This window comes from Lactuca sativa, chromosome 2 (genome assembly GCF_002870075.4).
Source record: "Lactuca sativa cultivar Salinas chromosome 2, Lsat_Salinas_v11, whole genome shotgun sequence".
Taxonomy (NCBI): Eukaryota; Viridiplantae; Streptophyta; class Magnoliopsida; order Asterales; family Asteraceae; genus Lactuca; species Lactuca sativa.
Genome location: NC_056624.2, coordinates 156486818 through 156513692, shown reverse-complemented (window position 1 = coordinate 156513692; position 26875 = coordinate 156486818). Strand labels below are relative to the sequence as shown.

Sequence of the window (26875 nt, the reverse complement as noted above, 5' to 3'; positions counted from 1 at the left end):
CCTCTAACTTCTGTGAACAAGTCCATAATCACATACTGGTCCGGATTGATGTTTGAAATGATCGACAATTTTGTAAAAATCACCATAAATTGTAGAAAGATCGTATGGAGATGTGCAAGTAGTCATTTTAAAGCTAAGAACTGGAAATACTTGTTTCTAAAACAGTTTTGAAGACTAAAATGTTTAGGTTGTCCAAAACAGTCCGTGAATGGAGTCCAACTTTTCTGATGAAGGCTATTAGAAAAGTTTAGTTATGTTCTAGGTGTTTTAACTTGTATTCCCCCCCCCCCCCCCCTAAAAACTTAAGAAAACATGAAAATATAGGGGTATGAACTCACCTTGAGTGATTTCAGTAGATGAATGTTGGAGAAAGGAAGTGGTCAACTCAAGAACACTTGAAGATGCCTTGAAGATTTTCGAGAATCTAACATCAAAGTGATGGAGTTTGAGTAAGAAATCAATGATTTGAGTAGAATGAAGTGCAATAATCACACGGAGGATGAATTATACTTACCAAGAGTATAATAAAGCTTGATTATCAGCCTTGGAGTCTCGAAACAGAGAGAAAAAGTTTGAGAGAAAAGTGTTTGATCTTTTGGTGGAAAATGAGAGAATGAATGAAGTGTGAGGAGAGATGATGGATGTTCCATCTCTAAGAACATGGGAAATGGCTGATGATTGACAGAAAGGTACAAGGAAGTGACTAGGAATGGTGGGGTGGAGTGTGGGTTAGTCATGGAATGGGTATGGTGGTTGCTTGTATCATAATACAATGAAAAGTCAACACTCAACCTTTGTAGTTCACCCACTCTTCTTGGATAAAGTTTATCCAAAAAAACATGATTAATTAATAAATATGGGGCCTTATATGTTAAAATAAAGTTTTGGGTGAAAATCCTGTGTTAAAACAATTAAAAACGGGCCTAAACGCAAAACTAGTCGAAAACCGGGTGAAAATGAGCCTCCTGCGAGACCTCTCGGTCCTAGGCCGAGGTTCGGTCCCTTCTACTGCTAGGCCGAAGGTGAAATGGAGCGAAAGGGGGGTAGGAGGTGAAGGCGAAGGTAGCTTCGGTCCCTTGTGCGAGGTTCGGGCCCGAGAGGACCCTTCGGGTTCGGTCCAAGAGGGTTCGGTCCGAGATGTGCATTTCGCTTCTGATGCCTTCGCTTCTGACAAGTTCGCTTCCTAAGAGGGGTTTCGGGTCCTAAGAGGGTTCGGCTCCTTAAGAGGGGTTTTGGGTCCTTAAGTCTATTTTATCCATTTTTACCCCGTTTTAAGCGGTTTTTGACCTGGTTAAGGGTCGGGATGGCCCGAAAGACTACAAAAAGTTTAAGGAACTTTTGAGAGAGATTTGGGAGAGATTTCACATTCTTGGAGAGATTTGGGAGAGATTTGACATACTTGGAGAGGTTTCTCATACAAAGAGAGATTTGGGAGAGATTTTACATTCTTGGAGAGATTTGGGAGAGATTTGACATACTTGGAGAGATTTCTCATACGAAGAGAGATTTGGGAGAGATTCCACATTCTTGGAGAGATTTGGGAGAGATTTGACATACTTGAAGAGATTTGAGATAAAGAGAGATAGAGTGAGAACGATTGAGAGAGGTTTTGTGTGTGACATTTGTGAATGTTTGGCTCCGCAACACAAGGTCCGTAAGCCCCGTTAAGCCATGTTCAAGGACCTTACACGCTTCCGATGAGTATGCAACATTGTTTTCTCATTAGCATAGCGAGTTGTATAGCAATTACCTAACGTAAGCCCTAGTACACAAAGGTTAATTGAGTCGATCGGTTTGACTTGTTGACTTTAGTTGGCTTTGACTTGACTAGAATTTGACGGTTGTCACAACTTAAGAGTTCCACAAAGCACAAAGAAAGCATCATTCATGTAGTAGCACTCCAATCCATAGAATAACCAAATAACATTCGAACTCACATACTACAACTCATGCTAGGAACTTCCACTTTCGTTGTGGGATGCCTTATGCAAGAAAATTATACACAATACATGATCAAATAGACTATCAAATAAAGGACTCTACCCTAGGACCAAAACCAGATGAGGAAATAAGAAATAAGGCTAAATCAATCATTCTATGGCTATATGATCCTAACCGTATACAAATTTTAAGGAATATACTTAACAATCCCTTATACCAATACATATTCCCAATCTAGCATCCCATGCTTCCTAGGATACAAGGCATCACATATCAGTCCAATCTATCATGCACTTCCTGAAAGTATCCATAGCCTTATCCTATCATGCAAACTCAAAATCATATATCATATCAACATATATGGCTATTTTGGGAATCACTTACTTGAGCTTGGCCGATTGCACGCATCACACCCCCTATGTCTTTATAAAATCCTTTTTAGAAATTTATTTCCTTTTATAAAAACCTTTTAGAAACTCATTTTCTAGATTATCAATTCCTCAGTTTGAGTCCAGACATAACCTAGAGTGTGCCTGAATCCCTCAAACCAAGGCTCTGATACAAACTTGTAACATCCCGAAAATTATGAGGTAAAATTTCATTTTTAATTCAACCAAAACATTGATTATCTAAGTCAACATTCAATATCCTTTTTCTAAATATTCAAAATTACTTTATAAGAAAACAATTATCAAAGTACAATCCCAAAATCATCATAATGCGGAAATATGGGTGGATGCGCTGCGATCAAGTTGATCCCTTCCCTTTTCAACCAGAAGTACCAAAAACCATAACCATAAAAACCATAAGCACAAAACTTAAAAAGTTCTCCAAAATACCACATACCATACATCATAACCACATAATGGGCCCGCGCCCTTCATCGGCCCCCACTCGACATCGTGCCCCGCTCGGTATACAAATATGTCAGTCATCGGGCGTCATCCGGTACACATATAATCATACGAACATATGCAATAATCACAAAGACAATAGCATGCCATACAATCATCTTGCCCTGCCTGGCATTGGGCCTTGCCCGGTAAGCATACCATCACATAACACATGCAAGAGTCACGTAGACATCTAGCATCATAATATATAAACTGTGGGCCTCTATTGGTGCCTTTGACCTGCTAATCTCAATGAGATGACTCACCTCAAGCTGTTGAGTATCTCTCAGATAAATCTTTGTCTGCTAGTCCGATAAAATCCTCGCGCTATCATCATAAAATAACATCCAATTAATAATTAGATTCCAACCCATAACTAATACTCTAAACTAGGGTAAAAGACCATTTTACCCTTTACCAAACTTGGCCTAAGGATAAGGCCCAAACCAACTACACAAATGGTCCAAATCCAAAATGGTTACCCAAAGCCCAAATATGGCCCAATATTCCAAATTGGGCCCAAATACCTTCGTGGGCCTTCATCGAAAAGAATTCAATACAAAAGCATCATCCTAAAAATAGAAACTAAATGGCCCAACATGACCCTAATCTCCTAAGGCCCAATCATGGGCCCAAAACCGAGACGCCCAAAATTCGAAGCCCACCTGCTGAGTATGTGGGGCGTACTAAGCTTGTACGCTTAGTGTACACCATCTGGGGATAGTACGTGTAGCGTACTAGCTTGGTATGCCCAGCGTACTCCCCAGTTGGTCACCCCACTTCATTAAGCACTTAATCCATTGAGACTTCAATCCAAACTCTCAGATTTGATTCTATAAGACCAGTTATCATGTAAAGTTGGCAACTTTACACACATGCATGGCTGAATAGGGCTCAAGAGCTGAAAAAAGAGCTTAACAAAGATCTTAACACATGCATGGTTCAAGATACACCATAAATATTGCATTTTTATGAACAAGGGGACCAAAAGAAGTTTAGATCTAACACCAATACTTCTGGAGTGAGCCATGAAGCTCATCAATCACTCCAAGGACTCAAAATGCATAAAATAAAAACATAACTAGATCTAGCATCATAGATAATCAAGATGTGATATGTTTACCTCAAAAGCTTGCAAATGATGAGCTAACCCTAGATCTTCAAGCTCAAGACACCTCTCCAAGTGATCGACTTCTTTTTCTTTTTCACAAACCACCAATAAACACTCTTAAAGGCTAACTACTCACAAAAACACACTAGGGTTTCGACTTCAGGATAAAGGAAGGTGGAGGTTGGCTAAACATGACCAAAAGAGGCTATCACAAGGTTTAAATAAGATCCAAACCCTAAAAATTAAGGTTTCACTCATGCTCATGTACGCCATGCGTACTCCACATACGCCCCACGTACGTGGTTAAGACCCGTGATCCAGAATGCACCAGTACCCCCAATGTACTCCAACTTTCTTGAAGTTGGCAAATCTGCCCCTAAGGACCAATTCTACAAAACATTAACACACCAAGGGTCTAAACTGAAAATACATTGAATTGGGTGTTACACATAAGGCTTAAGGCCTTCAGGAAAGAGAGATTTAGATCCTTTTCGGTGTGGGTAATGTAGGTAAGATGATCTAGGAGTTCAGTTTGTGATTTGAAGCCCAATAGTATAACCGTAAACTGGCAGTTCAGTCTTTTATGAATTTTGGATTTTAGTTCGAGGAGTTTTAAGCAAGGATGAGTTGATAGAAGCATAGAGCTTCTCGTTACCTTTCTGGGAATATAAATATTGTCAAAAACGGACTTAGAACGAAGAAGTTATGGCCTTCGGAAGTTTGACAGTTTAGGGTTGAGCCTAGTATGCGGGGTGTACATAGGAGTACGTTGGTCGTACTAGGCAGGTGTGTCGCGGGTGCTCTTTGGAGTATGTTGTGGGTACCAAAAGTACACATAGCATACTCCACTCAGACCCAAACCTTAATTTAGGGTCTTGGACCCTATTTAATCTCCTTAACACCAAACCTTCTTATCTTCAGCCTCCATCCCATTAAACCCTAGTCCCTATTGGTGTGTTCTTGAGCTTTTGGTGGTATTTCATGCATTTTGGTGCTCATAGAAGAAGAAGGAGCTTCTTAGAGAAGTGTGGGATTGCTTGAAGCTTTTGGATCCAGGCTTTGTGCATCTCGATCTACCTTCTGGAGGTATAAAGTTTCTAACTTGATGACTCTAGGTGTTAGATCTAGTCTAAGGAATGCTTTGGGTTCATTTTGGTCCTTATAGTCATCCATGTGAGTATGAGCTACTACAAGAGCTTAGAATGCTGGATCTTGGCATTTGTGAGGTCCCTTGTTCATAAAAATGTCATCTTGATGAGTTATTTTGGACTATGCATGAGTTTGGGTGTTTATTATAGATTTTATTGAGGATTTGGTCCCATTAAGCAATGCAAAGGAGTAAATTTGCCAACTTTACATGTTAAGACATCTCTTTAGGGTCATATTTGTTGGGTTTGAGCCATAAGAACATTCCTATGTGCACATACAAACCCTAATGCTTGGATCTAGGTTTCTCTAATTGAACATGCAATGTATCCAAGACTTTGATTGATAGATCTAATGAAAACATTCATATCATAACACATGAAATCAGATCTGAAAGAATACCTTGAATTGCTTGCTTGAATATTCTTGTCCTTGAAGCTTAGAATCACAAATGTCACTCCTCTAATGGCTTACAAACACCAACTTAGCAAGAGGATGATTAGAGAGAGAGAGAGAGGAGGGTAAGAAAAGTCGGCCAGGGTTTCTTCAATCACAAGGGTGCCGATTTTCTTAGCCCTAAGGGTCTATTTATACTAGTGAGCCTCCTAGGGTTTCACCCTTAAACCCTAATTGGAAAATTTAGGCCCTAAGCAATCCAATCTCCTTATTGATAAGCCTTGGACGATTTCTAGGCCTTTCCTAACCCTAAAATCGTCCACTCCCTTAATCATAGCCCAAAGTACAACTATCATACAATTGACAGTTTATGCCCCTTTATTCAATTAATCACTTTAAGTCACCAAATTAATTCCTAATTAATTTATGACTTATATTAATCAAATAACAATATTATTATTCCTTATATTATTCTCATAATATATTAATAATATTTCTTCTCTCATTATAAATCATCCTATCAAGTTGCTATGGTGAAGGCAACCCAAAAGGACCATGCACAATCAGGTCAAATACTTGCCAAATATAGTTGCAGCCTTAGACACTATTCCAACAATATTTTAGTTTGGAAGTCCTTGTCTTAACCATTAAGAGCTTTTGAGGGATTTTTGGCTCTCTATTGAGTACGTTGGGCATACATAGGAGTACGCTCAACGTAATGTGTGTTGTGCACATCAGTGTCTTGTACATTATCGTTACGTGGGGCGTACTCCCTACGAATCCATTTTGGGCCTTTTAGGTGTTGGGCAATTTGAGGTTGGACTAGTTATAAGAGGGGTAAAATGGTCCTTTACCCTTTAGGAAGTTGGATTATGGATTGGGCCTTGGATTTTGGGTTATTGGGTTAATTATTAGTTAAGGTTGTATTTATTGTTAGCTGGTGTGAGATTTTCCGGTTCAGCGACCCGAGCAGTTATTTGATTATCAGCGAATTGAGGTGAGTCTCCTCACTATACCCATGGGTCGAAGGCACCAATGTCGGCCTACTAGGTTCTGTTATGTTAGATGTCTTTATGACTCTTGCATGGTATATCTGGCTAGGCCCATTTGTATGATGGGCTAGGCCCATTGTATGACAGGCTAGGCCTATTTATATGTTGGGCTAGGCCCATGATTAGGAAGGGCTAAGCCTATTGTATGTTATGTAGGTGCTAACTATGTTTGTGACTTTTGCATTTATATGATTGGTTTGGGCCCAATGTGAGGGCTAGGCCCAATGGTATGTATGGTGTATTGTATTTTCGGAAACTCACTAAGCTTTATGTTTACGATTTTTATGGTTATGGTTTTAGATACTTCCGGTTCGAAAGGGAAGGGCCCGACGTGATCGCAGCACATCCACCCATGTTTTTGCATTGTGATGATTTTGGGATTTTACTTCGATGACTGTTTTATTATGAAATACTTTTGGATGTTTGATTAAAAGATAATTAGTTTTTTGATTGAATTAAAAATGAAATTTTTACCTCATAATTTTGGGGCGTTACAAGTTGGTATCAGTGCCTTGGTTTGAGGGATTCAGGCACACTCTCGAGTATGTCAGAACTCAAATTGAGGAATTGATAATCTTTTGAATGCAAATGAGTTTCTAAAAAGAATTTGTAAAGGGAATAAATTTCTAAAAGGATTTTATAAAGACAACAGGGGTATGATGCGTGTAATCGCCCGAGCTCAAGTAAGTGATTCCGAAAATACCCATACATGTTGATATGTTATATGGTATATGAATGTTTTGTCACACCCCCGACCAAGGCGGCGAAACACACCAGGCTGTGCGACTAAGTTCATGGATCACAAGTAAACTGAATATATAATAAAAGTACAACACTAAACAAAATAGCATTTACATTCCATCTTGACGTTTGTATACAATTTTTTTTTACAAATGATAATCGTACATGAATTGCCTTAAATGACAGGCATATGATATACAAAAAGTAAACTAGGTCACCTGTAATCCAATATGTCTTGAATGTCTGTTTAGTAATTTACTAAGAATACATGTAGTTTTGAGGGTCAACACAAGGTTGGTGAGAGTTATAAGTTTTCTGCTAACAACAATAGTACTTTTAATAAGTCTAAAAAGTATTTTCTTTGTATGTATAACAATAGTTAAAACAGTGTTTTCAATGAGTCTTTAAAAGCCAAAATGTATTTTTGTATAAGTAAATTCATACTTAAAACTGTGTTTGTAACGAATCTTTGAAAGCCAAAATGTATCTTTTGTATCATTAAATTCATACTTAGAACTATGTTTGTAATAAATATTTATATATCCTTGAAAGCCAAACTATTATGTTACATAAGTAATTCCGTACTTAAAATAGTTTTATAAGCAACCAAGCCCATGGTTGGTAGTGAGAGAGAGATATATATTCTAGTTAATGTTTATAGCGAGTCCTATAACCGAGCTATGTGACTTGAGTGTACCCCTACAACGTTTCATTGGACGTTATGGTAACAATTGTAGACACCTATCAACCGCTTTGATTGATCGGTCTAGAGTTGTAGCTAGCAACTGCAGGTGGGGATGTCAACCCCATATAGATCTATACATATATATCTCGCTCCGAAGATTAACGGTTACAGTAGTGTGGGTATGGTAAGTGTTTAAACCCAACTAATGAATATCGTCTCACTAAAAATCCCTTAACTAAAAAAGTTTGTGAATAACTCTCAGCCCTAACTTAATTGTGATTAAGTCACTACGCATAATGAATATCATTGTATACGGTATATAAAAGTCGATTATGTTTGACATGTATGTAAAAATGTAATGTGCTCGCTTTTATAAAATGAATGTTTCAAATTAATGAACATATGTATGTGTATAAACATTGTGTATTTAATCATATAATTAAACATGCATAGTAATAGCTTGAATCCTTGAAATACTGCAAAGTGTTATAGCGTGCTTGTCATAATATACAATGTCACATAAAAATTGTATTTGTCATGTGGACTAGTTATTTCACGATAAAAAATTCATAATATGCATACGAAAAGTTTATACTATTTATTTGTAACAATATGTTAAATTTTTAAATAACATTTTTATAAACTAGATTGATTTTATTTTTGCATAAATGATAATATATTTGTATAAACAAACTATATAGGCAATGGTAACAAATACAAACTATTGGGGGTTGTTTGGTAATTTAGTTAACCAAAATACGACTGATTTGGTTAAAATAATTCAAGGAGGGACCGATTTTGTAACTTGAACAATGTATAGGGGCTGGTATGTAACTTCTTGAATAAATGGGACCGTTTTGACTGATAAATGTTTTTGAATAAATGGAATTATTATATGGGGATTAGGACTGATTTTGAATAAAGATCTAATAGTGGGGGTATTTTGGTCCTTTCACAAGGTAAATTAAATTAGGGCTTTTAAGCCCCCGTTTCTTTGTTTGATCGGGCAAAAGAAATGGAAAGCTACAATTGAAGCAGTCGACACGAAGAACACAGATGAATGGAAAACGTGAACGAACAATTGATGGGTCGAAAGGGAGCACGAAGGTTCGTCGCTCGACTCGTAATCGGTGATGGCCTCCGGGGTTCAACTATACTGAAGAAGGAGAAGGATCGAAGCAGCGAGGCGGCTGTGACCTCGGACGAGAAGGAAGTGAGGAATCAGCGGGGCTGCTCGTCTTCTGTCTTGGAAGTAGTTGCGGAGGGGAAAGAGATCCGAAGGGGGTCTGGGAGGCGTCGCGAGCAACAGCAGCGACGATGACGGGGTGTTCGGTGGGTTTGCTTGACAGGAGGGGAAGAGGAGGGTGCGAGGGTTCGGTCGTCGGTCTCGGTGGTGCTGCGATGAGGCTAGTTGAGACTGGTGGTTTCGAGTTTTCAGTCGTATGGGTGGTGGAGGGGAGTTCGATCATGGCTGTTTGTTGATTCGGGAAAGGTAGCAACTATCAACACAGGTCAGGGTTCCGGTTTTTTTGGTTCGTTTTTTACAGATATCGATGTAAGAAACCAAATGGATGTTTGGGTTTGTTTGTGACAGGGGAAGAGAGGATGGATTCAATGGTTTTTCTGCTGTGAATTTGATGGGAAGGAAGAATACATTTGTTCTTGGCTTGGAATGAAGATGCATGTAAGAGTTTAAGTGTTGTTTGATTGTTTGTGAATCAGTAGTTGATAAGTAGAAGCAATACCACACGGTGTATGAGCTGCAGTACAGGTGAAAGAAAAACGTGGGAAGGAAAGAAAATAGTGGAGTGCAAGAATTCATTTCCCTTTTGAGTGTTTCTTTGTATAAAATGAAACTTGGAAGAAATTATTACCTTGGATGTCAATGTCAAATTTGGTGTATTTTTGGTTAATCTTGTAAAGATTCTATTAGCTCATTAAGTATGTATTTTATGTGTATTGATGTATTAATTTAATTGGGTATGTATTTGTTTGACGTGGTATGTATTTTTGGTGTTTTCTTCTTGTATACACATGTATATTTAAGATTTTTACAAACTATTTTCTTGATAAATGCAATCTATTTTCATTTGTTATGAGTTTGTTACCTAAATTTGTGTAATATGAATATTAATTGAAATCCATATGTTAGAAATGTAAAATTTATTAATTTTTTAAATCTTGGTTGTTAACTTATAAATTGACACATATATAACGTATGTTGATGAGATATGTGAAGAATTGAAGATTTATACATAATAAGTGTCCAAATTTGTTATATATACTATTAATTGGTATTTGAAAATGTTGCATGTCATATGTATAAATTTATATATATTTAGTGTTGGTATATAATTTTTATTATATAACTTATATACACTGTGATTATATGACTAATTTAGATCTTTTGAAGTCGCATATGGACCAAAAATATATATACATATATAATGGCCTTGTCATTATATATCTTTTAAACATTTTTCACAATAATAACTATAATATATTTTTATATATATATTTATTTATCATGATGTATACCTCGAATCTTGTGCCCAAGTGGGGGAGAATTGGTTATTTATGGAGAGAGCACCAGGATGGGTTCAGGGTTTTGCTCTGCAACCAAAGCTCGACAATATATTCAGCACGGTGTGTGGGTTATTTGGCTTATGTGGTGGATACGTGTGTTGGGGATCAGGTTTTAGTATCAGAGGTCCCGGTTGTCAGGGAGTTGACGGATGTGTATATTCGCGAGATCGTTGCTCGCCATGGGGTTCCGGTCTCCATTGTTTCAGACTGTGATGTTCGGTTCACGTCCCCTCTTTGGCAGAAGTTCCATAAGGAACTGGGCATGAGGTTTCACTTCAGCACAACTTATCGTCCGTAGACTGGCGACCAGAGTGTGTGGACGATACAGACCCTTGAGGATATGTTACGGGCTTGTGTCATCGATTTTGGTGGGAGTTGGGACTCTTACCTACCTCTTGCGTAGTTCTCCTACAACAACAATTTTCACTCCAGCATTGGTGCTCCGCCTTTTTCGCTCTTGTATGGGTGGAGATGTTGTACCCCGATTTTCTGGGGCAAGGTTGGTCACAAGGTTATGGGGCAGACCGAGGTGGTCCTTTAGACTACGAAGATGATTCAGTAGATCAGGCAAAGATTGCAGACCGCTCAGAGTCGGTAGAAGAGCTATGTCGAATGGCGCCGATCTGAGTTGGGATTTCATGTCGGTGACATGGTGTTACTGAAAGTTGCACCTTGGAAAGGTGTTACTCGTTTCAGGAATAGGGGGAAATTGGGTCTCTGTTATATTGCTCCATTCCGAGTTATTTCCAGGTTTTGCAAGGTTGCTTACAGATTGAATCTTCTTAAGGAGCTCAGGTAGAGTCACAACACTTTCCATGTTCAGCAGCTACGAAAGTACGTATTGGATGAGGATGCAGTAGTTTCTTTGGATGATATTCAGGTTGATGAGCGCATGAACTATGTTGAGATGCCAGTAGCTATTCTGGAAAGGAAGGTAAAGGTTTTGCGTAACAAGGAAGTACCTTTAGTAAAGGTACGATGGTAGCACCGGAGGGGCTTCGAGTGGACCTGGGAGTCGGAGGCTGAGATGTAAGAGACTAAGAGTATTATCCAGATTTGTTCTATGCAACATACTTCGAGGATGAAGTCTAGTTAAAGTGGGGGAGAGTTGTAGCACACTGGTTTTCAGGTATTATCAAATTCATCCCTTGGTTATAAATTATAAGTCAATTTGATCGCTAAGTCTAAGAATTATGCCTTGAAGCCCTAGTGACATTTTTGTAATATGAGTTGGAGGAGTATGCTAAGCGTACATGTGTGTACGCTGGGTGTACTCATGTCTAGAGGAAAACCCTAAATTTTAGGGTTTGATGGGTATTTAAGCATCATATTGGCTCATTTCCTTTCCACCTTTCAGCCTCCACTCCCTTCGGATCTTTTTGCGAATCCTAATCTTTGAGTGTGCATTTTGGAGCTCAAGTGTGTGCTTTTTGGTGTGTTCTTGGTGTGTTAGAGGAAGAAGAAGATTCTTGGAGAAGCCTTGATGAGGGAGCAACTTGTAGATCTGGGATTCTTACCTTCTCGAGAAGCTCCAGAAGGTATAAAGCTTTAATCTTGCATTGTTTTCTTATAGATCTTGCCATGAGGAATTATGTGTTCTTAGTCCCTCTTTTCGGTGTTAATGAGTATGAGCTACTCTAAGACCAAAGGATCCATCCTTTCTGAAGAAATAAGGTGCAATAAGTCATAAAAATGCTATCTTGGCTCATGTCACACCCCAAAACCAGGAACGGCGGAAACGTTCTGGGGCGGAGGACGTCATGTATAATATCAACAACAATGTACAGTAGTAAACAAGCAACAACATCATCCATTGCATTAATAATATAATTATTATACAAATATGTTCTGTCAAATTTTGATAAACACTATAGCATAAATCAAAATGAAAGATAAGTCTTGAACAAGCTCCATCTTCCTTTCTCCTTGCATCGGTACCTGTCTATGATGACCTGAGGATACAAGTAATTTTGAAAGCGAGTATCAGCTTTGAAGCTGGTGAGATCATAAGTATTAATGTGTCTTAATTTGTAAAACTTATAATTTTTAAGACTTGACATTGTTTTGAAAGAAAGCTCGTATAAGTATGAAAATGTTTGTAGATCAACTGTAAATGTTTGAAAAACCCTAGAAATCCCTATGATTCCTATTAGTAACAAAAGGAGTCTTCTACCAAGACTTAACTGTTCTCAATGTAATCTTCTACCAAGACCTAGCTGTGTTACTATTATTATTATTATAAGAAATTGTATCCTTTGGTACTAGGATACCTAAATATAATTCACCTCATTGGTTATGTGAATGAGTCACAAAATAAAGGTAATAATATAACTAACCTGAATATTACCCTTTGGTACTAAGGTAACTAACATTGTTAACTTTAAGACATCCGTAGATGTACTCTTACCTCTGTTGCTAACAGTTGGGTATAGGAATAGTTAATCCCTTAAAGTATACCTGTAATGGTACCAACCGTTGACATCCGTGGATGTGCTTTTACCTCTGTAGCTAACAGAGATTCTAGGAATGGTCAATCCCACAATCGTATCCTTTGGTACTAGGATATTAAATCCATTCTATCTCGTCAAATATGTGATTGTATCACAAGGTAAAGGTAAGAATGAGGATTTGATAACAGATTCAATACATATAAAATGTAATAGGACTCCTTCTGATATATCTATGTAAAAGTACTCCTATAAGTGTGATCATGTAATAATATAGTAGAGTACTGTAAGGTTCTACTTGTGCTAGCTGTAATGTGTGTTCTCTCTATCTAGCAAGTATAGTAATGTATTGTAATGTTCTACGTGTGCTAGCTGTAATGTGTGTTCTCTCTATCTAGCAAGTATAGTAATGTACTGTAATGTTCTACGTGTGCTAGCTGTAATGTGTGTTCTCTCTATCTAGCAAGTATAGTAATGTATTGTAATGTTCTACGTGTGCTAGTTGTAATGTGTGTTCTCTCTATCTAGCAAGTATAGTAATGTACTAGAAGGTATTGACTCATGAATGAACTGACTCATTTGTATGATATCGTGTTCTAGTAATTGTTCTAGTATCTTCCTAAACTACCCATATGGTAGTTTACTAGTAATCTATCTGGTAAGTATGGACATGGATGTATACCCTTGCTACCCAAGGGCATGTGTTGAACTGGAAGGACCTTTTTGACGATATATGTACACATGATATATAACTAATATTTAAATGACTTTCGGACGATTACCCGATATCCCACCAGACCACATCTCAAGGCGCGAAAAGGAAATAGGGTGGATAGCCTTCCTAGGTCTTTTAAACATTTCTTATATAAGTATACATATAGAGGCATGCAATTTATAATATAAAAGCATAAATAAGTTTTGTAAGACATTTGAAACATAAATATTTATTTTAAGATAGGATCGACTTGATGTCAATCTATAAAACAATTTGAAGGCATAAGTTTGATAGGTAAAGTACGGAGTAAGATGTACAATGTAATAAGGAGTTTAAAACATATAAAATGTTTATAAAAGTCATTTGAAGGAAACTGTTTGGTAAAACGGCTAATGAGTAGCCAAATCATTTGAATGCAGTATATTAATCACATGTGATTGATGTAGTAAGTAAATATAATCCTACTTACAAATCACTTGTGATTGACATAATAAGCATGATTCTACTTGTATCCCCCCATAAAACATCTAATAATAGTTTAAAACATTAGTTAAGGGGTATGAACTCACCTGCAGTATGTGACTAGAATTGAACGGACTGTTATTGGAAGGAAGGACCGGGCAAGTGCTTGGTGTCAAGTGAAGACTTAGACACACACAATGATCCTAATTACATATATAAACATATGTATATAAATAATTAGTGATTAAAACACTAATTATACAAGTAATAACATTTAAGCGCGAGGAAAAAAACACTTTTGGTCAAGTGCTAGGAGGCTAAAGGGTTGCAACAAAGGAGTGCAATGCCCCTATTGTGAGTTTAAGGTCTAATGACCATATTCATTGGAGTTTACGGCCCAGGGGAGTAAGCTCCTGGCCGTAAACTCCCAACCAAGGCTTGAAATGGTGCTTAGAATTACTACAACTCTAGTGGGAAATGATTCAAGGCTTATACAAGTGTTTGGGCACCATATTGACTCCTTTGGGAGTTTACGGCCCAAAGACCCTTTTCCCTTGGAGTTTACGGCCGTAAACTCCCTTGGGAGGGTTCTTATGGTGCTTTCAAGTCTCTATAATAACTAGGAACAATTCTAGGCTTTAGTACTTGGCTTTAGGAGGGTTTATGGCACCATTTGGTACCATTTTATGGAGTTTACGGCCTTGGAAACTTTTGGGCCGTAAAATCCCTCACACATGGGGTTCTAAATGTTTTAGCTAGTCCATAACTCATCTAGGTACATGCCCAAATTGTCTCTTGGCTTAAGGAAGTGTTTAGGGTGTCCTTTGACCCCTTTATGGGAGTTTACGGCCCAAGAACCACTCTTGGCCGTAAACTCTTCAATACTTGTGCTTTTCTTATGTTTTCTAGGTCCTAAACACATTAGGGTATTTGTCTATAATAGAGTCCAAGCCTTTGGGGGTGATTAGGGCACTCTTAGCCCTTGAAAAAGGGGTTTACGACCCAAGAGCATATCCTTGGCCGTAAACTCCTAAAACTATATGGTTTTGATTGATTTCTAGCCTCTAATGTTCATACATAAAGTCCCTAACTAGTTGCCTAACAAGGAAATGGGACTAGATAACTTTTAGGCCTTGATTTGGAGTTTACACCCCAAGAACGTTCTTGGGCCGTAAGCTCCCGGATCTTGTATTTTGGACATGTAAATAATGTTATTAAGCATATAACAAGTATTAAAACACATCTAGGAAAGTAGACTCACAATCTGGGATGAAAACCCGAAGATCCGTGAGAGAGAAATTGGCTTTTCTCTAATTGGAATTCAACTAATGAACCAATTTGGTTCAGAATTCTATTTATAGTCCTGAGATTTTTGGCAGAAAATATTTCTATTCTCGGAATGGATTCTAATGACCTAGAGTAATGGAATTACAGTGTTGCACAAAATCCTAGTGCATCCACTCTCCTAATATCTCTTTAGGTGTAAAACCCTGAAAACTGCCAAACTTATACCATAAGTCTGAATTTTCACTGTAACTGCTCTACTTCTATTGGATTGAAATGGTTTGATTTGAATGGAAATTTTGGGCTGTCACAGCTCATTTGGTGCATGCATGCTAGTTGTAGAGGTCTTTAGTGGTTAAGATAAGCTAGAATATTGGTGTTGGGCCTTATTAAGACATGCATAACCATAAATTTAAAAACTTTACAGTTTGGAACACCTCTTTAGATCTGCATTTGAAAGTTAGACTGAATGGGATAAGCTCTTAATGTAAGTCTTACATGGGCACTATGTATGTTGGTCATACCAAGGCGTACGTTGGGCGTAGGTGGTTAGTGACGCGATTCCGGGTCAATGCGGAGTACGTTGGGCGTATAGTTGGGTACGCCCTGCATACTCAGTCTGTTGGGTTTAAGAGTTAAGGCTTCAAGTTTTGGGCCACCTTTGGGCTTGAATGCTTGGGCCCTTATTGGACTATCAGAGTATGAGTGTGTTGGGCTAAGTGAAGAGTTGGACCTTAGGATAAGGCCCAATAAAGAGTTTGGGCCCAATTTGGAAAATTAGGCCTATTATGGGCCTTGAGTGATTATTTATTTTTTGCCCTTTTTGGATCGAGATTTGGGCATGGGTCTTAGCCCAAATAGGGAAAGGGTAAAGTGGCTAATTACCCTAAGAATGGATTATTAGTCAAGGATTGTAATCCAATTATTAATTAGATGATTATTTTGTTGTGATAGCTCGGGGATTTTAGTGAGCCAACAGCCAGAGACTTTCAGTGTGATTCAACAGTGTGAGGTGCGTTTTCCTCACTGTACATACTGGTTGAAGGCACCAAGGCCGACCCTTTGGATGGTTATCCTGATTATCATATGATCGAGTATTGTAGTGATCAGTTAGATCTGTATCCTGGTAGATAGGATGATGCTATGCTTAATGATCTGTAGGATCTGTCTGCTTGTTATTGGCTGGTTATTTGTATGCTTGTTTGTTATATGTGTGTGTCGACATGGTGTGTGTGTGTGTGTGGTTGGGTTGAGACAGTCCTTCTTTGTGCTGAAGGCCAACAGACCCACGATGGCTCGTATAGACTGAAGGCCAGTGGGGAATACGTGTCAGGCCGAAGGCCCGGAGAACGGTCCAGATAGGCCGAAGGCTCGATGTAGCGTACCAGTCATGCTGAAGGTTCTGTGAGCGGTCCAGGTAAACTGTAGTCTGGTGGGGTGTTCCAGGCAGACTGAAAGCTCTGTATGCATGTTTTTTGTTGTTATTATTCTGGTTTTGTGTTGTTTTGATATTTTGGGCAAACTCACTAAACATTGTGCTTATAGTTTTAGGTTATGTTTCAGGTACTTCAGATGATCGCAGGAAGACAAATGCATGATCGTGCACCTCCTCATGTTTTGTTTTATGATTTTCGGAAAACTCTAATAATAAACATATTTTGAAAACTTTTTTTGTAAACAATGATGGATTGAGGAATTTATTGAAAAGTTTAAATTTTCTTGATTTTTCATGAATTATTGTTCTATGTATCATAAATTATACCTATTATAACTTATATGTACTTTATGAATTGGTAAATAACTATTTTTGGATGTAATCCTTTGTTCAACATGTTACAAAGGGTAATTAAACTAATGAAATAACTTTTATATTTATATACATATACAATTTTATATATATAAGTAAAATTTAAACGACATTCGGACAAATAACCGATACTATAAGTCCAAATCCAAACAAGGAAAAGGACCTAGAATGAGTTATTAGTCCTAAGCCTTTTAAATCTTATATATATATATATATATATATATATATATATATATATATATATATATATATATATATATATATATATATATATATATATATATATGAATATTTGGGAAAAATATAAGTTTATAAAAGAGTTCAATATTTGGAGTATTTTTGATGCTTTAAAATCGTTTTATCGTGATTTGAAATCATTTATTAATAACACAAAGTTATTGTGTTATACTTGTATTTCCCCCCCCCCCCCTTAAAACAATAGAAATTATGAAAATACGGGGCTATGAACTCACTTGATAGATGGTGAATCGGATAGAGTTTCGTTTCACGAAAAATAGTTTATTTGTCGAGAAACCGGCTCAAATCGGTCAGAGTTTTGACAGGAGAGAGGTTACTTCTCGGGAATCTCGGGGCTTCGCAGCTTACTTCGGGCTCGAGTCTTGATACCGGGGCTTTAGGGGTTGTATATGAGCTTATGGAAGTGGAAAATATGAAAGAGGGTGAAATTTAGGGTGAAAAGTGTAAAAAAATTCGGAACCCTCGCATGCTTTATATAGGCCGAAGCCTCAGATCCGAGGCTTATGCGAGGCAATGCGAGGCTGAAAGCTTGCGAAGGGAGGCAACTTCGGTTCGGAGGTGGTAGGCTCGGATTGGACCAGACCTCGGTCCAATGGGAAGAAGACACGTGCGAAGGGGGCATTCGAGGGGCGTGCGAGGGTGAGGTCTGGTGTGTCTCATGCGAGGTTGTCCGAGTGGGATTGGTCCGCGGAGTTGGTCAAATCAGGAGGCGACACGCGAGGCTACGGTCCAATCAGAAGACGCCACGTGGAGGCTCACATGCGAGGGTGACGTGGCAGTTATTGTTCATGCGAAATTTCCCGGTTTTTATATTTTTCTTTATTTTTGTGCCAAAAACTTGTAAAATTCATAACTTTTGCATACGAACTCCATTTTTGACGTTCTTTATATGCACGCGTACGTAAAATTATACTTTACGACTTTCTTTTAGACTTCGTCGGCTAATTTTGAATTTATTTTTAATATTATTATTTTTAACAGACCGCGACAGGAAAATCCGTTAAAAATTCATAACTTCTTCATCCGACGTCCGTTTTTGTCTGTCTTTTTACCGTTGTACTACTAATGACGTGAACTTCAATTCTCGTTTAGGTTGTGTTGGCTAAAAACCACTCAATCTTTATTTCGAGTTTTTAGCTGTACACTGCTATACTGAAACTTAGAAAAATCATAACTTCCTCATACTAAGTCAGATTTTGGCGTTCCTTTTATGAAAGTTCTCGTTTTAACATAAACTACAACTTTCATTTAGATTGTTAAGGCTAAAAATCCTTTTATAAAAAATTTAGTTTTTACACTGAACAATGTTTTACTGGTTTTGTCGCGAATTTTCGATTGATCATAACTTCTTCGTTATAACTCGGATTTTAGTGTTCTTTATATTTTTGGAAACCTTGTTACAATCTCTATCACTTGGTTCATCCCAATTGAGATTATTTAATAATTTATTTTTGAGGTTCAATTATGTAAATATACACAGTATGCCAAAATTTCTCTTTATTAATTTAAAAAGAAGTACAAATTGACCTACACTATTACATAGGTTTGAAATAACGGTTTGTTACAAAAACCGTGAGCATGCTTGCATGTATGTAAGTGATGGGTTTTTGATTATTTAAAGGGAAAGAAACCATGATTTAAAGGTATGGGAGACAAGTAGGCTTTAGGAGACATTATTGTCTTAAACAACATCATCATTATATCATATTGTTTTTGTACCTTTGTAAGTGTCAAAGGCTCAAACGTTATTACTTATAGTGGTTAGATCTAAGTTATTATCCAATGTTTTTCATCTTTAAGCAAGTTTGAATGGAAGGAACACATAAAGTTGGCAACTTTATGCTTTCTATGGGTCCCTTGAGTATAAAATTGTTTAGATCTAGGAGATGGTTGAGGATTAGGTTCATGCATATGAATTTTGGTGCAATATCTTCATGTTTGACCTAGAATGGATGAAGGACATTCATGAGGCATGCATGTCCATCAAGTAATCATTTTTATGGACCTTTGTAGTCCCCTTTAGCTTCTGGTAAAGTTAGAGTAAAAGGCTTAATGGATTAAGGGTTTAAATCTTTGGATTTATGCATCAGACTATAGTCACGAAGTGACACAAGGTGTGTCACGAAGTGTCCATGAAAAAGCTCATAAATTGCTGAATATTTTAGGCTCACGATGTGACTGAGTGATGCTCACATCGTGAGGTCAGTCCAGTGAGATATCTGTGACCGATTTGGATCATCGAGTTGAAATTAGGTCGAGTGAGCTCTCACGACATGACCAAGGGTTGGTCACGACATGAGGGTCATTGGTTAACATTATGGTCTGTTGACTTTGACTTTGTGTAACATCCCAAAAACCATAGTAATTTTTTTTCAAAACAATTTTTATAAACCATAAGTTATACAAAACACTTTTTCTAAATCATAACCATAAAATCAGAGTATCAAGATCCCTCAAAAACAAATATCAGCAGGAGGATGTGTATGATCACGCCTTCGCCTTGCCCTAATTATCCGATGTACCTGAAACCATGAAATCAAACTATAAGCACGAAGCTTATCGAGTTCCCCAAAAATACCCCACACACAAAACATATACAATGCATGCGTACATGCGAGCCTACAGTTTGCCTGGACCGCCTCGCAAGGCCTACAGGATGCTTGGACCACTCTACCGAGCCTACAATCTACTGACACGTCTCACAAGGCTTACAGTAGCTGGACTGCTCTACCGAACCTACAGTCTACTGGCCCGCTTCGCAAGGCCTACAATAGTTGGACCGCTCTCGAGCCTACAACATAACGCCAAACCGCTCACGAGTTTGTTAGCCTACAACACAAAGCAATACTGCCTCAACCCAACGAATCAGTAACATGCTGACATATGCAAACAATGACCAATAACCAGAACATAAAGGTAATCATACAGATCTACCACTTTAATATATAACCAACATAGCACCATCTTATATACCAAGATATATAACCTAATGGGCTGACATTGGTGTCTTAGACCCACAAGTACAGTAAGGAAAACTCACTTGACTCACAAAGCTAACTAAAAACTCAGATCAATGTCGCGTCGACCACAACTAGCAGCTCTCACGACCAAATTATAGGTGCTAAATACCTCCTAAAGAAACTCAAATTATACCACACATACATAAAAATAAGTAATTAATATTTTTTAAAGTCAATAATAAAAATAAATAAGTAAGAATTTTGTTTTATAGTTAACGAATGAAAGTTCAAATAATAAAAATTATATTATATATGATCCGACTCATATATAATAATAAGTATGAAAAAAAATCAAAATGTAAAAAACAAGTAACGAAAGTTCTAAATTTACATCGGAATTTTGAACATTTTGAATTTATACCGACACATAAATAAAAATAAACATATAAATTTTTATATAAATTAACGAAAAAAATCAATTTATGTATATACTACGAATGATAAACAAGAAAGTTTAAAGAACGATGAAATTGTAGAGAAAAAAAAAATACACACACCAACTTTATCTCATCACTTTTACCTTTCTGATAAAACGTAGAAATCCACATGTTCTCCCAAAATCCCGACAGCCTATGTTGGTCAAAGGTTCTTTAGGCGCAACAACCCACATGCCTTCACAGTTGTGTTAACTCTTACCAAATGGATCTTGCTTTGCAGACGTGTCCCCGTTTGTTACAAACCATCACTTCCCATCTGTTGAACAAACAAGGGAAACCCTTACACCTCTTGTTTCTTAAAAGGGGTGTCTTTCCTTCCTCAATTACTTTGGCTAACCGTCTCCTTCAGATGTACGTTCGGTGTGACTATTTGGATGATGCTCGGAAAGTGTTCGACGAAATGCCACAAAGAAATTGCTTCACCTGGAACTCCATGATCGAAGGCTATGTCAAATCACGAAATACCAAAGAGTCTTTACATTTGTTTTACGCAATGCCCCACAAAAATACTTTCTCTTGGAACATGATTATTTCAGGGTCTGTTAAGGCGGGTAATTTGAATCTCGCAAGAAAGCTGTTCGATGAAATGCCAGTGAAAAATGGGGTAACTTTGAATTCAATGATTCATGGGTATGCTAAAAACGGGCAATCTGCTGAAGCAATTAGTCTGTTTAAAGATTTGAAATCAGTTTGTGATGTGGATATATATGTTTTGGCTACAGTTATTGGTGCGTGTACTGATTTGTTAGCTCTTAGATTGGGAAAGATAATCCATGGCTTTATAGTTGTTAATGGGGTGGAGATCGATCCAGTTTTAGGAAGTTCAATTGTGAACATGTATGGAAAATGTGGTGATCTTGATACTGCAAGCTTAATGCTCCACAATCTACCATACCCTGATGATTTTTCTCTCTCGTCTTTGATCTCTGCATACTCCAATACCAATAAACTTTCGGAAGCCAAAAGAATATTTTCAATGAAGAAAGACAAACCCCCTTGTGTTGCTTTATGGAACTCTTTGATTTCAGGATACATTTCCAATAACATGGCAACAGAAGCACGTGTACTCTTTGTTGAAATGAGGAGAAATGGAACAAAAGAAGACGCATCCACTATCGCTAGTGTTTTAAGTGCCTCATGTGATATTATGTATGCAACACAAGTTCATGCTCATGTTTGTAAATTTGGAGTAATTCATGATCTTATAGTCACATCTGTTCTTATCAACACTTACGCAAAATGTGGAAGGCCTAATAGCGCTTGTAACTTATTTAACGAGATAAATATAAACACATACGACACAGTGTTGTTGAATTCGATGATTTCTATTTATTTTTCTTGTGGAAGAATCGAAGATGCTAAACAAGTTTTTCATAGCATAAAGTCTAAAACTTTAATCTCTTGGAACTCAATGATATCGGGATTAACTCAAAATGGTTACCCAAGTGAAGCACTTAAATATTTTCGGGAATTAAATACAAAAGGTTTTAAAATCGACAAATTTAGCCTCGCGAGTGTGATTAGCACATGTGGGACCATTTCGTTTCTTGAACTCGGCCAACAATTATTTTCGCGAGCTATCGTTGTTGGACTTGAATATGATAAAATCGTGTCTACTTCACTTGTGGATTTTTATTGCAAATGTGGAGATGTTGATAATGGTAGAAAACTATTCGACGAAATGGTGGAAAAAGAATCATGTGATGTTGATGAAGCTTCATGGAATTCAATGTTGATGGGTTATGCTACAAATGGTTATGGAATTGAAGCATTGGATTTGTTTAATGATATGAGAAAAGCAACGGGGATTTTGCCTACGGATATTACATTCACTGCAGTATTATCCGCATGTGATCATTGTGGGTTATATGAGGAGGGTTTGAAATGGTTTTATGCAATGAAAAACGAGTATTGTATTGATCGAGGAGTTGAACATTATTCATGCATGATAGATCTTTTAGCACGTGTTGGGCGACTTGAGGAAGCCATGAATTTGGTAGTGTCATTACCTGAATTTAAGGATGATGTAAGCATGTGGTCAGCGATATTAAGAGGATGTGTAGCTCATGGAGATAGAATTTTAGGGAAGAAAGTTGCAGAGAAAATGATTGAAATGGATCCGAAGAATCCAGATGGATATGTACAACTTGCAAGCATTTTTGCGGGTTGTGGGGAATGGGTCGGATCCGAACAACTTAGAAAGTTAATGACAGCTCAGAGAATACAGAAACTACCCGGTACAAGTTGGGTATAGTTGTTGTTTGTTAGATTGTAAAATAGTTTGAAAAATAAAACATAAAGTTGGAAGTGATCTGATTTTGGTAGTTAAATAACGATTTTAGGATAATTTTACTTGTTATAAAATTAATTAGAACGTGTATAGATAGAAAATTTAGAAGTTAATTAAACTTTAGACTGAAGTTCTATTACACTTCCCTTACGCATTTATTGTTGGCATCCGTGGTCTCGAAAGGTAAAATCTGATTCTGTTGCTATATTTTTTTTATTAGTAACTTCATATTATTATTATTATTATGATTATTATTATTTTTCTAAAATTGAGCTAGCATTTGAGGATTTCATGCCATATTATCTTTAAAACATAAAATTTCATTATGTTATTATAATTTCTAACTTTTATACATCGGTTCACATCATAATTTCACCTTAATTATATTATTTTACTTTTGTAATAAAAATAGTCTTAGTTCAAAATTAATTTGATCTAATTATCTTATTTTGTAAAACAAACATATATAATAAATCTGTAAGATAATAGATTGTTTTATACTCAAAATATAATTATACAGGAATATATAGAGAATACTTAAACCTTAATGGCTAAACCATAAAGGGCTTTGGCCTAAACCTTAATCACTACCCCCCCCCCCCCCCCCCCCCCCCCCCCCCCCGTGCAGTTTGATTGGGATGAAAAGATTAAACTGGAAAAAAAAACAAAGCATAAAAACTAGATGAATATAGCAGCAGCGGCGGTGGCAAGGCTGTAACGATGGTGGTTAACATCGACTACCTGTCAGAGAAAAAGAGAGAAAAATCGATAGCTAGAGGCGATTTTGTTGTAGAAGAAGAGAAGAGCAGTGACGATGATGACAATCATGCAATTGGCGGTAGATGAGTCCGGAGAAAGGCAATGAGAAAGAAAGAGAGCTCGAGTTGTGGCGAACAGAGCCAATTCCGACAAGATCGACGACTGCAATGTTGATAGAGAAAGAGATAAGTGTAGAGGAGAGACTGCCCGATGGAGAAGGTGATTTCAGAGAGAGGCGACATCAACATCAGAAAGGGATGCATCAGAAAAGAGAACAGAAGAAGTGGTTAGCCGAGGAGGAGGCAGAAGGCGGGGAGGCAAGAAGGAGGCAGTAAGAAGAAGTAGACGAGACAATAGAAGAAGTCAATGAAAGGGCTCTGGTTTTGTGACAGCGGTTGTTTTATTATTTAGACGAAGAAAAGAAGAATCGAAAAAATATGGAAAATATATAATAATGGCACCTCCGATGACTATTAGAGAAGGTCGTTGGAGGTGGAGGGCAGTAGCTACAATTGTGGTCATAAGTAAGGTTTTAACCTAAAGCTCTGATACCATGCAAGATAATAGATTGTTTTATACTCAAAAGACAGTTACATAAGAATATATAAAGAATACCTAAACTCTAATGGCTAAACCCAAAAATTAGAGTCTTATATATATAATATGTGGTTGTTGGGTATTTAACACTAGATGTGGAACTTGTAAAACTACGTTGTTATTGAGAAAAATCAATTAAATATGTTTTTTTTTTCATTTACGAATCAAATATTCTTTCCAACCAAAATCAACTTCCCAAATTTTCATCTACATTGGTATTCCGGCCACCCGCCATATTTTTTTCCGGCAAGGCTTCCTGGAGGCAGGCGTCAACGTAATTGGCGCATGTCGTCGCAAATGATATCGCCCCTAATGCTTTTTTTTAACAATTTTTATATTATATTATTTTATATATTATAAAATGCAGATTTTATAACAATACAGAAATCAATACATACCACATTAAATAAAACATCAAATAACATAAAACAGTACATACCACATTACGTAAAATATCAAATATACCACATTACATAAAATATCTAATAAATCCAAAATAAACATCAAATATAATATCCACAAACTATATATCTAATAAATCCAAAGTAATATCGTCCATAACATAAAACATAAAATATTAGGCGTCTTCGTCTTCCCAATCGTTGTTTTCCTCGTTGTCGACTTGGTTCTTAAACGGGCGGATAATATCTCCAATTGTCGTCACAAACGTCAGGTTTTGAAGAAAAGCGTTAACATCAATATCCTACAAAATATGTATATAAGTTAAAATATCAAACTAAAAAAAACAAATTATTATTACTTAACAATCAAGTCACAAGCACATTAAGTTGTTAACATGTTAACAAACTATCAAACCACCAAATGAATTAAGTCGTTGACAATTTAACAAACTATCAAACCATAAAATCAACTTTAACAATTTACCAAACTACCAAACTACAAATTCATAGCAAATTAAGTAACTACTTAACAAATAAGAAAAGTACCAAACTACCAAAAATTACTATAAATACATCAAGTTCTTAACAATATAGCAAAGCAACCAAATTTTTTAAGAGTTTAATATTTACATGTGTTGGTTGCGGTGCTTGTGACTTTGACTGCCATTGGGATGGAGAACTTGTACCCGCTGCAGAAGGAGGTTTCGGCCCGATGCCTCTCACATGCCCCTTTCGAGCACCTAACACATTCTCAAATATTGTGATCCAATCAATGGAGTCAGGATCACCTCCGGATTCAGTTATGTGTTGAGTCTGTAAAGTAACCTCACCAACTAAAACATTATGTATTTCACAAAAATTATCAATATACTTCAAAAATAACAGAAAAACACAATCTACTTCACTTTAAGTAATAAAAACTTACATGTTGGTCTTCAACTAACGGATCAACAAATTCCCCTTGTTTATTCACATACCCACGGTGAAATGCTTCAAGTTTATTCAAATTCTATTTAAGATTACAAAATATGTTATACTTGAATAAACATTAAAAAATATGTTATAATTGGATAAAAATTAATGTAACTTACATTCTTAAAACAAGTACTACCGTAGTTGCATGTCCTTCCACAATTCTTAACTACATGCTTCTTTCGACATTCTTTGTTTTCATTGGATCGTTTTATATGCTTATCTGTTAATAAGTGGTCAATAGTATCACTCCAACACTGCAGATCCATACCAACGGAGGCTTGAGCCCTTGCTGCCTCCACATCCGCTTCAAAATCAGTAAAATGAGTTTTTGCAATATGTTTGTGGCCTCTATACCGCACACATATTCGATTGTTCAGTGAAGCCCAAAAAGTTGAAGCCATGGGATCATTTGAAATCGCCCCAAAATCAAACCTTGTCTACAAAAAAATAAAGAAGTTAAAATAAATCAAAATTAAGCACATTAAATACAATTTTATAAATAATTTACCGAAAGATACTAGAACATGTCATCCCTTTCGGCTTCAGGAACTTCTTTTCATGTGTTCTTATCCAAAGCGATGTCGCGTCACATATAGGTCGCAGCCTCCCAAATGAAGCATTCATACACTTCCGCAATTGGCATGTAAGTATTTCTGTCAAATACTATCTTTAGAGGCAGTTTTCCATTTTCTTGAAATAACTTATACATTTTTTTGTTTACTGTCATGCCTCTTCTTTTTGGAGGTACTGCTACATAAAAAAAATATTAGTCTAGATAATTATTTATATACATACAATATGAAATACAAAGAATTAGAATAAATTTTAATTACCATCGATCTGGTGATCACCAAAACCTCCACGAAACGGAT

General features: G+C 36.9%; 1 protein-coding gene and 1 long non-coding RNA gene across 2 annotated transcripts; both read left to right on the top strand.

Annotated features, from left to right (window-relative positions):
* The first annotated feature begins 8987 nt into the window (after nucleotides 1–8987).
* On the top strand, nucleotides 8988–9922 carry LOC111883421 (uncharacterized). Its single transcript, XR_002847417.3, has 2 exons — nucleotides 8988–9476; nucleotides 9560–9922. It is a non-coding gene; the product is annotated as an uncharacterized LOC111883421 (long non-coding RNA).
* Nucleotides 9923–21025: 11103 nt separating this feature from the next.
* Nucleotides 21026–23292, top strand: LOC111883348 (putative pentatricopeptide repeat-containing protein At1g77010, mitochondrial). The gene has a single exon (XM_023879672.3). It carries the CDS (start codon nucleotides 21184–21186, stop codon nucleotides 23233–23235), a length of 2052 nt encoding a protein of 683 aa, XP_023735440.1. The 5' UTR covers nucleotides 21026–21183; the 3' UTR covers nucleotides 23236–23292.
* Nucleotides 23293–26875: the final 3583 nt, after the last annotated feature.

Bases quoted from the DNA above. Each gene is read 5' to 3' on its own strand.
- LOC111883348 (XM_023879672.3), top strand. From the start codon at position 21,184: ATGGATCTTGCTTTGCAGACGTGTCCCCGTTTGTTACAAACCATCACT.